The sequence below is a fragment of the Carcharodon carcharias genome, chromosome 7 (genome assembly GCF_017639515.1).
Source record: "Carcharodon carcharias isolate sCarCar2 chromosome 7, sCarCar2.pri, whole genome shotgun sequence".
Classification (NCBI taxonomy): Eukaryota; Metazoa; Chordata; class Chondrichthyes; order Lamniformes; family Lamnidae; genus Carcharodon; species Carcharodon carcharias.
The window spans coordinates 15,211,973-15,225,064 of record NC_054473.1 but is presented as its reverse complement, the minus strand read 5'-3'; the positions used below and the strand labels follow the sequence as shown (position 1 = coordinate 15,225,064).

Genomic DNA, 13,092 nt, shown 5'->3' with positions numbered 1-13,092 from the left:
TGTTGCATCACTCCCCCAAAACTAACATTCCTCACCTTAAAGCAGCAAAATAACCTCTTACTTACCAAGCTCATCAAAGTATGTGTCTATCCCATCAGGTCCTGGAACAGAACATATCAGCCTGGCTTTGACGAATGTGCTCCATTTGTTTACCAGTGCCCTTTGACCTCCTGCGTCATTCTGAAACATACCATTGTAAACACCTCATCAATTATGTTTCATAACCTTCTGGGATCATTACCTCCTCAAACTATGGCTCTCGCCCTCAATTAGATGGCAATAGCAAACTATTGACACTGTGATTCTTATAAAATATTTCTACCATTCAAGAGGAGGATCTAAAACTGCAATGAGGTTAAAGGATAGATTGTCTCTATTCTCTGTCCGTTTGACCTCTTGTCTGAATCCCATCAAAGCAACAAACTCTCTTTATTCCTTGTCTTAATTTTTTTTTAATATGCTTATGTTTGACGTTTTAAGAATATAAGAATGTCTAGGAACAGGAAAATCTGTTATGTCCATAAATGTATGTCCATTCTTTTTAGATAATAAACTTCCATCTTCCTGTCATATCCATTAATCCCTTCCCTATAACTTTAGGCATTAACCTAGACTCATTTGTATTACTGCTTGTAGGACTTTGCTGCTTGAAAAATGCTTACACAGTAACAATCAGTGCACCAATATTATACTTCCATAGATAGTAATTACCCAGGCTTTGATATACAGGGTATAATTGCAAAATCTGCAGATGACAGAAAACTTAGAAATGTGTGTAAATAATGTGGAGGAGGAGAGACAGTGGCAGACTGGTAAACTGGGCCGAAACATGGCAGATGACATTTAATGCAGAGAACGATGAAGTGATACATTTTGGTTCGGAAGAGTGAGGAGAGACAATATAAAGTGAATGGTACAATTTTGAAGGGGGTGCAGGAACAGAGAGACATTGGGGTGTATCAACACACATCTTTGAACATGGCAGGTCAAATTGAATGATTGTTAGAAAAAAATGCTGGACTTTATTCAGAGTCATAAAATGCAAAAGCAAGGAGGTAACATTAAACCTTTATAAAACCTCAGGCTAGGCCTCAGTTGGAGTTTGTGTTCAATTTTGGGCACCACACTTTAGAAAGGATGTCAAGTCCTTAGGGAGGGACCAGGAGTGATGTACTAGAATGGTATAAGGGATCTGGGGCTTCAGTTATATGGCTGTACTGGAGAAGCTGGAGTTATTTTCCTTAGAGCAGAGAAGATTAAGAGCTTTGATAGAGGTGTTCAGAATCATGAATGGTTTAGGTAGAGTCAATAAGGAGAAACTGTTTCCAGTGGCAGAGGGGTCAGTAAGCAGAGGAGACAGGTCTAAGGTGACTGGTAGAAGAATGGAAGGCGACATGGGGAGTATTTTTCTGAGCAGCGAGTTGTTGTGATCTGAAAGCGTTGCCTGAAAGCGTGCAGGAAGTAAAGTCAATTGTGACTTTCAAAAGGGAATTGGATGAATCATTGAAGGGAAAACATTTGCAGGGCTATGGGGTAAGAACAAGGCAATGGAACAAAATGGACAGCTCTACCAAAGATCCAGCACAGGCATCATAATTGGCCAAATGGCCTCCGTCTGCTCTGTATCATGATACTTTGTTATTTCAAAAAATAGGAACCCAATTCATTGTAGGTAAATTATTTTAGAATATTCTTGAGCTCAGGTGACAAACAAATGCAATTGTTAAAACTATCTTAATGGCCCAATCTAGCAGCTGACTCCATAATCTTTGTCCCAAAGAGAATCAACGTGACTTGCCCTCTTCAATTTATTTGAACAGTAAGGAGCTCTGTCATTTTACAATGTGCCTGCCCGGCTGTTCAGATCACATTCAACATACCTGAGCTTCCCAAAGAGTCCAATTAATAGCTGGAGCCAGATTGGGGGGATGGTTGCAGGGTAGTAATGTTCCTGGTATGAAGTAAACCAGTAGCCTAAACTAATCCATGGTGACAAGAGTTCAAATCCCACCAAAAAGCTGGGGACATTTAAATTCAATTAATAAATCTGGAATCAAATCCTTGTCTCCTTAATAATTTTCATCAAATTACTGGATTGTTGTAAAAACTCAGCAGGTACACTATTGTGGGAAGGAAATCTGCCATCTTTACCTGGCCTGGACTACACACGATTCAAAACCCACAGCAATGTGACTGACTCTGAAATGGCCCATCAAGCTACCCAGATGCATAAAACTATATATCAAGCATTGTGGGTGCACCTACGCCTAGCTGGACTGCAGCATTTCAAGAAGGCAGCTCACCAGCACCTTCTTGAGGGTAATTAGGGATGGGCAATGAATGCTGGCCTTGCCAGTGATGCTCACATCCCAAGAAAGTTTAAAAAAAGAACCCCTGGGCTGTGTGCAATTGGATGGGAAGGGGATCATTGGAGTCGGAGGATTGATACATAATTCACGATAAGGGAGGTTTACCTTTGGGGGCGGGGAAGGAGCCAGAGGGGGAGGGGGATGACATTTATCAAAATGTCGGACATCCCCTATTATTTTATTCTATTCCCAACTCACCAAGGCTCCTTCAACAGCACTTTCCAGACCCGCAATCTCTACCATCTAGAAGGACAAGTGCAGGAGATGCATGAGAACACCATCACTGCAAGTTCCCCTCCAAACCACACACCATCCTGACTTGGAAATATATCGCCGTTCCTTCACTGTCGCTGGGTCAAAATTCTTGGAACTCCCTCCCTAACAGCACTGTGGGTGTACCTACAGCACACGGACTGCAGCAGTTCAAGGAGGCAGCTCACCACCACCTTCTCAAGGGCAATTAGGGATGGGCAATAAATGCTGGCCTAGCCAGCAAAGCCCACATCCCATGGAAGAATAAAAAGGCACCCAGATTTCACCTTTAAAATTCAATATTGTTCCCCTTCCATTGAATAGGATCTTAGTGCTGGCTGAATTTTGCTTTTCGCTGGCAATCAATAAAAAAGAAAAGTTGAACTTTCCCTTGGGAACTTAGTTCCACAGATATACTACAGCAGGTGTGATGCCCAAGCCAGGTGCAATGTCACACCTCAGGTGAGTTCACTCACCTTATACCAAGCTATGTCGATGTGAATTGAAACTGCTCACCAGTGATATAGGCTGCCTGCTCTGTCCTGTGCTTCCCCTGACCAATTTAGCTTGTGGATTCAAAAAATGGGCATTTCAAACATTGAACCAATGTGATGATTGATGGGTGAAGGGTTATCAGGGCAGGGTTAACAACACCGATGATGCAAAGGTTATTAGTTCACCCTCTAATGAGGTTATCAGTCAAGATAATCCATCTACTGGCTGATGATGGCTGTTATCAGTCTGACTTATATAGACACCACACACTCAGGCACGTATACACACACATACACAAACACAGACACATATACACACACACACACACAGACACATAGACATATACAGACACACAGACGTATACATACACACAGATTGTATACACATACACAGATGTATACACACAGACACACAGACGTATACACACACACAGACATAGACACACACATAGACATATACACACGCACAAACACAGACAGGTACACACACACACACACACACACACACGCACACAAACACAACTGTAATAGGAACTGAGGGAAAGTCAATTGATAATTTCAGACAGATTGGTAGATTTGTGTTCAGCAAATGTATTAAGGGTTACAGAACCAAGGCTGAGAGGTGGATTTCAGATTCAGATCAGCCCTTTTTTTTTCTATCTCAATGATGGCTTGAGAAGCTGAATGGCCTAGTCCTGTTCCTATGTTTGCTAGGTAAAGTCTGTGACTTGCAAGCCTACGGCTGAACATCCACATGTTACAGTCAGTGAATTCTTATTTATTTCTCTACTCCAGACCACTTCTCTGTCAGGGCTGTCATTTCTCGACTGTGAAGACTGGGAACTGGGCAGCCCATGCCTCAGAAACAAGGTTTTAAACCTCGAGACACACAGAGCAGGAAAGAATCCCAATTCCATCCCAAGTCCCGAGTCCCGAGCTGAGTGAGTTGACCATACCTGAAGCAGCAGCCGGATCAGAGAACATTACAGTACCAAAGGGAGGCCATTCAGTCTAGTACACCTCTGGAGCAGTGACCCACTTAGTCTCACACCCCTGCCCTTCCCCATCGCCCTGCGAGTTTTTCCCTTTTAAGTATTTATCCAATTACCTTTTGTAAGTTACTATTGAATCTGCATCCAATATCCTTTTAGGACGATCATTCCAGATCATAATTTGCTGTCTAAAAATCTCCCCATTTCCCTCTGGTTCCTTTGCAATTGTCTTAAATTTGTAATCTCTTGTTACCAACTTTCCTACCACTGGAAGTAGTTTTCTGTTTAGCAATTAACTGCTCCCTGGTGCATTCTCCATGGCAACATCTCTACCAATCGGAGTCCACTCGCCAACCAATCAGCATTCTCTTCTCGTGCAGTATAAATGTTGTTCCCTTTACTGCTGGTATTCTTGTGAACTGTTCTGATGAGTGCAAGATGAAAAGCTTTGATGGCATGTCTCATTTTCCGGCAATACTCATTTTGTTTCTATTCATTCCAACAAAGCCCTTCCTAATTTTGAATGCTACTGCAACCACACCACATCAACCCACCAAAGCTCCTTCGCCAACACCTGCCAAACTCAGGACCTCTACCACCTACTACCACAAGAGCTGATGAATGGGAACACCACCTCTCCATGCCGCACACTGTTCTGACTTGGAACTATATCACCATTCCTTCAGCGTTGCTGGGTCAAATTCTGGAATTCCCTTCCTAACAGCGCTGTGAGTGTACCTATACACCACATGGGCTTCAGTGGCTCAAGAAGGGCAGCTCACCACCGCCTCTGCAAGGGCAATTAAGGATGGGCAACAAGTGCTGGACTTGCCAACGGCGCCCACACCCCATGGAAGGGTAAAATGAAACCTCCCTGAACCGTCCCTGCTCTAAGGAGAACATCCCGATCTCTCCAGCCTCACGTCTTCTCTTCGGATTTATGACCTGCTGTTGAAAATGGAACACTCGGTGCTTTCATTCCTCATCTCACCACTGTTCTGATCTGTTGACATGAGCCCTGTCTATTTGACAGGCTGAGGGATGGGGAAAATCCTCTCTATCCATGTGAGATTTGTATAGGCACCTGATGTTGGAGCGTAACTGTAGCATCCCGCTCAACAACAAAGCTCTGATAAGACAGGAAGAAGCTGAAACAGCTCATGTTGGCTGATCAACACCAGTCCCCCCTCTCTCTCTCTCTTCATCAGTTTAATGAATCTCTCTCTTCCTCTTCACTCCACAATACTCTGTGGCTGTTAATCTCCACAGGTCAGAGTTCAGGTGTAAAGAAAGGGTAATAATATAGTAATAATGCAGCACTTTATGTAGCTTGTGGTGTCTTTAGCCCCTGGGGTGAAATACTTGAGAAGAATTTAATAAAAGACATCACAAGCACAAGGCTATAGCCCATCTGTTAAAAAACTTCTGTGGAACCCAAAGCATAAACAAAAAAGAGTGTCTTAAAGGTACAGGCCTCGGGGAAGGTTCTGGAAATGAGTCTGTTGAATGCTTCTCCTTGTACTGAAAGGCTTGTTCATTTTTTTTAAAATTTTTTAAAATTCATTGAGAGATCAGTTCAGGGTTTAGAGAGAGCCATCATGACCTTCCTGGAAAACCCTAATAAAAGACTGATCCCATTAAAAAAAAGTGTTAAAAAAAACATGGTTGAAATAAAACATTAAAAGTAAATTAACGCTGTCAAAATCATAAAAGGCTTCCTGACACCTATTAAACCATTTCCTGGGCTGGAACCCTCAGCTCACACATTCAGTTTTACTGTCTGTCAGAGGCCTCAAAACAAGTTTCCCAGCTATGACAACATTCGCTGGGATCTTCAGTCCTAAACCCCAGGAAAACGAAACGGAAAATGTAACGAACAAACATCTGGCAGACATTAATGGAAGAGGTGGCCCTGGGGGGGAGGGGCAAACATCGTGGGGGGTTGGGGGTTGGGGGGGGGCATGGGGGGAGAAGTGTGGGGGGAAGGTGAAGGGAGGTTTTGCCTCTGTTTGTTGTACCCACGCGGCACTGTAAAACAGTCAGGCTAAGTTGAGCGGCGCTTTATACGAAACCAGACCTCAACACTAACTTAACATGACGAGTTGGGAGATCTGATGGATGGATTGCTGCCTCTATCCTGCTGCCTCTCTCCTGCTGCCTTCTAGGCCACCCATTCTCCAGCAGGCTTTTTCCCCAGCTCCCGACATCGGAGCCTCGCTGCGATTCCTAATTCGGTGGGGAGGTCAGTGTAACGATCTGCTGGATTGAGAGGAGAACCCCGGCCCCAGCGCGCTATCTACAACAGGAAGGCGAGGGGGGTGGGGTACAGGTCCAAACCAGCGTCAGGGCTTTCTTTACCGTGAGTGGTCCGCGTGCGGCAAGGACCTCCAAGCTGGAGGGCTGGAACCATCTGAATAAACAGCCAGCTTTTCTAATGTGAGACTGAGGGGCCAGTTTTATGACGTGAAGCTTTGCCCCAACAGCACAAGTTCAGGCACACGCAGCGCAATGATATATTGTCTATGAGGGGAGGGCGGGGGGGGGGGTGGGTTTTTACCGAAATGACCAAAGAGACAGCGATGGACGAAAATGGGGTGGGGGGAGGTGGCTGGAGGTGAAATTGGTTCTTGGGCATCAAAATGGCAATGGCGCAACTTGGCATAACGCCCCCATCAAGTGCCCTGGGATGCTTTACTACACTGAAGGTGCTATATAAATGCAAATAGTTGCTGTTTTACATTCAGCGATGATCTTTTCCATTCACATCGTTTGCAGCTAAAGCCCTAAGCTTCAACAAAGAACAAACGCGATCATTAGAAGCGAGAGCAGGAGTAGGCCGCACACCCCCCCCTCACCCCAACCACCCCCCCTGAGCCTGCTCTGCCTTTCTATCAGATCAGGAATAATCTCCTGCCTCAATCCCACTTTCCCGCCCCCCATCCCCACATCCCTCGGAGCACCAACTCACTGCGCAAATGCGTCCGATCCGGCTGTATATGGCCTGGACTTTGCCCTCCGACTCCACGGCCTTCTCAGTGAAGAAGAAGTAAACCTTGTCGTTGTCACGGTCCACATTGTCTGGGATGAGGTGAGCAGCCACAAATTTGGGGTCTGCAAGGGAAAGAGAAAGAGAAGGTTGAGATGGTGGCCGGGGAGGGAGTCAGCACTCATTGGCAACCTCAGGGGGTAGCTTGCGAATCTTTGCAGACGACTATGAGTGAGGGATGGGCAACAAATGCTGGCCCTCCAATTCAGGATGGTGGGCCGCTACCCGAGGCAGGGTGCCCAGTAGTATTCCCCGCAGCACTGGACGGATGTCAATCGGGAGAGTCCACCGGGAGAGATGGGGGCTGCTGAGGCGGGTAAGAGAGTGTGAGAGTGCCTCAAGGTGGAGGACATAAGGAAGGCCCACAGCTCTTAGGTCTACAAGGGTAGGGTTATGGCCCAGGCTGCGGCCTCTGGGTTTATGTGGCTCAATAATGGTGGTGGTGGGGGGGGGGGTGGTGGCGAGAGGCAGGGGGAGGCAGTGTCCGATGCCGGGAAATGCTCGGCATTGTCTGCACCTTGACCTTAAGTGTGTCTTTAATTGACTCTAATTGGCTACCTGCTACTGCTTAGAGACCACCCTACCCACCTCCCTCCACCCCCACCCCCCAACCCCCACCCCTCCCCTGGCAGAGGCAGGAACAAGTCACAGAGTGGATTCTTTGCGTTACTTTTTAAATTTGCACGCGGCCTCACTTCCAAAGCCGCCTCCTTGGGTGGGGAACATTCTGCCTCAAGGAAATCATGAATCCAGCTCACCGTTTCCAGCGTTCAATTCTCTGCTCCCCGGTTCCCTGTTGAGCGAGAGTCTGCATCTGGGATTATTCTTTGCGAAAAATGCCTCCAAGGGCCTGAAATGTTGGGAGCAGAGGGAATGTCCAACGATGCCCAAATTTGCAAGGATTGGGGTCATTTAGCACAACCAGGGCCCGTGGTTTACCCTCTTAAGGAGGAGCAGCCTACAGGTCCTTCAAAGGTCAACCAAACAATTAAGGCTTTTTCAGCTCCAGCAGGAGCCATGATTCTTGTAAAATAAGATAAATCAATCTCCGGGGAGGAAAGATTATTTTTGCATGCTGAGGATTTGAGACCTTTTTAAAAGGCCTCAGGAGAATTCAGGTTATCTCCCAGCTGGCCGGGGTATCATTGAGGACATCGAAAGAGTGGATGAGGTGCCTGAAGTAGGACGGGAATTGACCTAGTGGGGTAGGTAGGGGAATTGCCTTTCTCCCGTACTAGAATGAGGGGTCATAGGTTTAAGGTTTTGGGCACGAGATATAGTGGGGGGGGGATGTGAGGAAGAACTTTTTTACACAGCAAGTGGTAATGACGTGGAACTCGTTGCCTACAAGGGTGGTGGAAGCGGAGACGATAAATGATTTTGAAAGAAAATTAGATGGGCTCTTGAGGGAAATAAACTTGCAGGGCTATGGGGAGAGAGTGGGGGAATGGGACAGACTGGATTCCTGTGCAGAGAGCCAGCACAGACTCAAAGGGCCAAAAGGTCTTCTTCTGTGTCACAACGGCTCAGTGAACTCTATGGAGGCCCGGCCATGTACGGTCCTATTCGACAGAGAAGAAAGGCAAGAAGCCCACCTGGATGTTCGTCAGAAAGAATCCCAATGCACAGCTGACAGGGACACGGACTAAGGTTAAATAGCCCTTCACTCAACCTAAGACGCTCCCTCACAGCGATGGTGCTGTGCAGTGCCTGTACTCGCTCTGCTCCCTTTTCTCATCTTTTACAGAATCCAGTGACTGTTGGCCAATATTCTGCTCCAAAGACGGTCCAGTCCTTTGCATATTCTTTATAGGAGAGTGTTAATACACGATTCAACACCGAGAGGCATCCCGGTGTAACCAGAGCTTCTCTTCACCCAATATCCACATTTTGCAACGGAGTCACTGGATAGAAGCAGAACCTGCATGATTTGCCTCTCTAACCTGGGAGCGTCAAGCTTAATGCATGCCTACCACCCACCCTGCTACAATCAATGGACACATCGCAGGGTGTTTGCAGCTGAGTATCAGGTACCATAGGAGCACTTTGCACTCTCAACATAACCTATAGAATAGTCTCACAGACTTAAAGTTACTTGATAAAAATGAGATGGTTATAACACTGGATGCAAACTCAGCTTCCCCCAGTAACACAATCTGGTCATTCAGCACAGAAACAGTCCATTCGGCCCAACTAGTCCATGCTAGTGTTTATTATGCTCCACAAGAGCCTCCTTTACCCATTTTCATCAAACTCTCACTGATAACCTTCTATTCCTTTCGCCCTCAGGGACTGGATTTTATGGGCTCTTGCTGGGCATGTTTTCAGTGGGGGTGGGGTAAGGGACATGTAAAATACGAGGAGTGCCCAGCCCACGACCTTCCCCCCCCCACTCCACTCCTGAGCTCTCCCCCATAAAATGGCAGGTGGGCGGGTGTCGAAATCAGCAGCCCACCCACCATTATCAAATAAATAATAACCAGACAATTGAACTTGCAACCAATTGACCTGAATATGAAGCTGCCCATGCCAAAATCCGATTGGCATGGGCAGGCCGTTTTTAAAACACAGGTGGTTAAAAGGCAGGAAAGGAAGGTGGTGGGGGGGGGGTGGGGGAAATGACCTCCAGGGGATGCCCCCAAGATGTTACCTCCCCCCCCCACCCCCCGACTTTGTTCCTCCTTCCCTGGTCTCCAAAATCCACACCCTGCCCCCTAGGCTGCCCAATCCCTCCCTGGCCTAAAAGCCAGGAACTTAACTGGCTCAATCCGGGATCGATCGAAAGTCTGCATACCCATCAATGACCGCTATGGCGTTCTGGCACTGCTGGCACTGCTAGAGCTGCTGGCCAACCAGATTTCACCAACCGCCGCCCCCCCCACCCACCCCCCCACCCCCCCACTGTGAAATCCAGCCCCATGTGCTTATCTAGCTTCCCCTCGAAGGCATCGATTTTTAGTCACCTCAACTCTGCATCATGTACCCTGTATATAACACACACTCTATAACGAAACGTATGTAACATCTGCTGTGCACTTGGCTCATCGCTGAGACCACCACTGACGATAGCCACTGGTTACCTTGCAACAAGCGTTGGTCAAGCTCTGTCCTCATGGCTGAGCGGGATCCCAGGCTGCGGAAGATGACGGGGTCCCTTCCCAAAAAGTCGGCTGTCAGTCCGGAATACAACTCTTCACCTGAGGAACGGAGGCAAATCGAGTCAAACCATGTGGCTGTCCTCAGCTGCAACTGACTGTACTCCAGACAAACCTTCCTGGTATCTGCCCAATCTCAATTTAAGGTTTAATGTCATCTGTTTTGCGTCCTGTGTTCGCTGACCTGCGGTGACTCCTGATTAAGAAATCGTGATTTTAAAATTCTCACCCTTGTTGTTCAAATCTCTCTGTGGCTTCACCCCTCCCTATCTCTGTAATCTCCTCCCTGAGGGTCTAACAGCCCCCTGAAGTATCTGTGCTCCTGTAATTCTGGCCTCTTGACCATCCTCGATTTTAAATGCTCTCCATTTGTGGCTGTGCCTCCAGCTTCCTTGGCCCTTAGCTCTGGAATTCCTTCCCCAAAACCTCTCTCCCCTCTCATCCGCTGGAGGCAGTGATGTAGTGGTGTTATCAATAGGTTATTAATCCAGAGACCCAGTGTAGAGCTCTAGGAACCTGGGTTCAAATCCCGCCATACCAGATGGTGAAATTTAAATTCAATAACAAAAAAATTCTGGAGTTTAAAAAGTCTAATGATGGCTAGATGACTATAAAACCATGGTAAAAACCCATCTGGTTCAGAGGACAAGAAATCTGCTGGTCTGGCCCTACAAGTGACTCCAGACCCACAGCACATGTGGTTGCCATTGGAAATGGCCTAACAAGCCATTCCTTTCTCAAGGGCAGTTAGGGGTGGGCAATAAATGCTGGCCTAGCCATTGATGCCCCCATTAAATGAATTTAAAAAAAGGTCTTCTTTTGATGAAGCTGCTCTAATACCCTCTCATGTCAAACCTGAAAATACCCATGTGAAGCTATATAGATGCAAATTTGTTGTTGCTGTACAGCACTCAACTGCTCTCTGGATAAACTCAATAAGGCTGATTCCCTTCAAGGAGGAACAACACTGACGAGAGTCACCAATCAGGTAAGCATGGGCCCGTACCCCTTTTCCAAATCCCCTCCCTTTAAGTTAATTTAACAATTATATTGGTTGGGGTCATTTAGGTGGGATCTTGATGGCGTGTTTTACTTAAGTGCGAATTCTTGTCCTTCAGCTCTTCTCGGTTGTCCCACAGATCTTCAATTCTCCCATTAAGACAGTGATAGAACCACATTTCAAACAGTCTCCCATTCCTCAGATATCGTCAGAAAATGCATGAAGGCCCCTTTTCAAACCTGCCCTGAGGTATCTCACTTAGGACAGAATGGAGGCCGGTATAAAAGTAGGCCTGAGCGGCTGAATGTTCCTTTGTTCCTTGTTCCTATTGTTACTAGGTAACACACAGCTTTAAATTCCATTCCATTTGCATTGCAATGAAAACTTTGCCTCCCCCACCCCCCCTCCACCTCGTTCCACTTTGTATCACAAATGTATTTTTACAAGTAAACTCTATGTTGCAAAGTAGGGAGTGTGAAGAGTAGGGAGAGAGACTGCCTCACTCAAATTCTACCAAGTGGGAGTACATAATAAATTACAGTGGTGACGAATCCTTCACAGACTAGTAATGAACAAGATTCTCTTCATTTAAACGCTCCCTTTTTGACCCTCAATTTGGAAAGGCCCCATCTTTTGCGATTCTCTGTGTGATCCATTTCATCATCAGGGCTCCTTCAAAATCCCAGGCTGATGGTCTGAAGCATCAATAAAAAAACCTTTTTGCACAAGAGGTGCCTCTGAATTTGAGACCCCAGGATTTCAGCTGGAGGAGGGATCGGTAAGGGGTCAAAGGTCAGGGAGACAGCAGGGAAGGGTCAAATCCATGTCATGCCTGATTTAAGAAAAGGATTATTAGGTCCCTCTGCAATTGTCAGTAATATGCTGGAGTTAGGCAGGTTGCTGCCTCCTCAAGTCTCCGGCCTACTTTTTCATTCAGGGATACAGTGCTAATGAGGCATGACTACTCGTATCTATGTTGCTAACAGAGACATATGGAATAGATTAATAACCTGGTGATGCATTGCACTTCTCCAGGGCGATGGGACTAAAGCAAAAGGTGCTGCTGACATCTCTGACAAACTGATTCGACCGCTCAATACTTTTTTTGGGGACCCTGTTGGACACAATAGTTTGACTTTTAGGAATAACTATTAAACTGGTTGCTGAAAAGCACGGTTTTTCCAAATCCACTGCTAAATCATCTTACTATCTCCCTGGTGTAGGTCTTTCAAAGGGTGATTTATTGACAGGATTAAACACCATGGACTGTTTGTTACACCATGAACTCGAAAGCGGCACATCAGCACCGCACAGTGCCGGTATCAGACAGGGTAATACATAATGCAGGGAATCATACCCACACTGGGACTCGCAGCAACCTGATCTCACTCAAAGAAGGACTTTTAAAGAGGAAATGTTAGGGCTCCTTTAAAAGGGAATTCTCATCAGCAGAACCCATTTAAAGAAGGATTCTGTATCAGAACCTTTAAAAGGAGGATTCACCTTATCAGGAGCCTTTAAAGGGGAATTCCCATCTCAGGACCCTTTAAAGGAAAATTTTCCTTATCTGTGTAAAGGGTTAACTCTAATGATAGCTACTGCATGTGCTTAGGAAGCTATATAAGCGATTCATTGAGCAGAATTGAATGTGAGGGTATCTCAGGGAGTAGTTCCAGCCATGTCTTGGTCTTATCTAACCTATGTATTTGGTTAGCATGTAAATAAATGGTTTTGAACAAAAAGACCATTGCCTCCAGCAACATCTCTTCTGGGCTAAGATGCCA

General features: G+C 46.2%; 1 protein-coding gene across 2 annotated transcripts in view; it reads right to left on the bottom strand.

The window, feature by feature from the left end:
- The window catches only part of sema3bl (sema domain, immunoglobulin domain (Ig), short basic domain, secreted, (semaphorin) 3bl), a 153,172-nt gene that overhangs the window by 22,746 nt on the left and 117,334 nt on the right, over positions 1 to 13,092 (bottom strand). For both annotated transcript variants that reach the window (XM_041192366.1, XM_041192367.1), the window contains exons 6-8: positions 10,234 to 10,350; positions 7,076 to 7,218; positions 66 to 180 (exon numbers count right to left, since the gene is read on the bottom strand). In XM_041192366.1, coding sequence (XP_041048300.1) covers positions 66 to 180; positions 7,076 to 7,218; positions 10,234 to 10,350 — 375 coding nt within the window. The remainder of the gene's footprint in view (positions 1 to 65; positions 181 to 7,075; positions 7,219 to 10,233; positions 10,351 to 13,092) is intronic.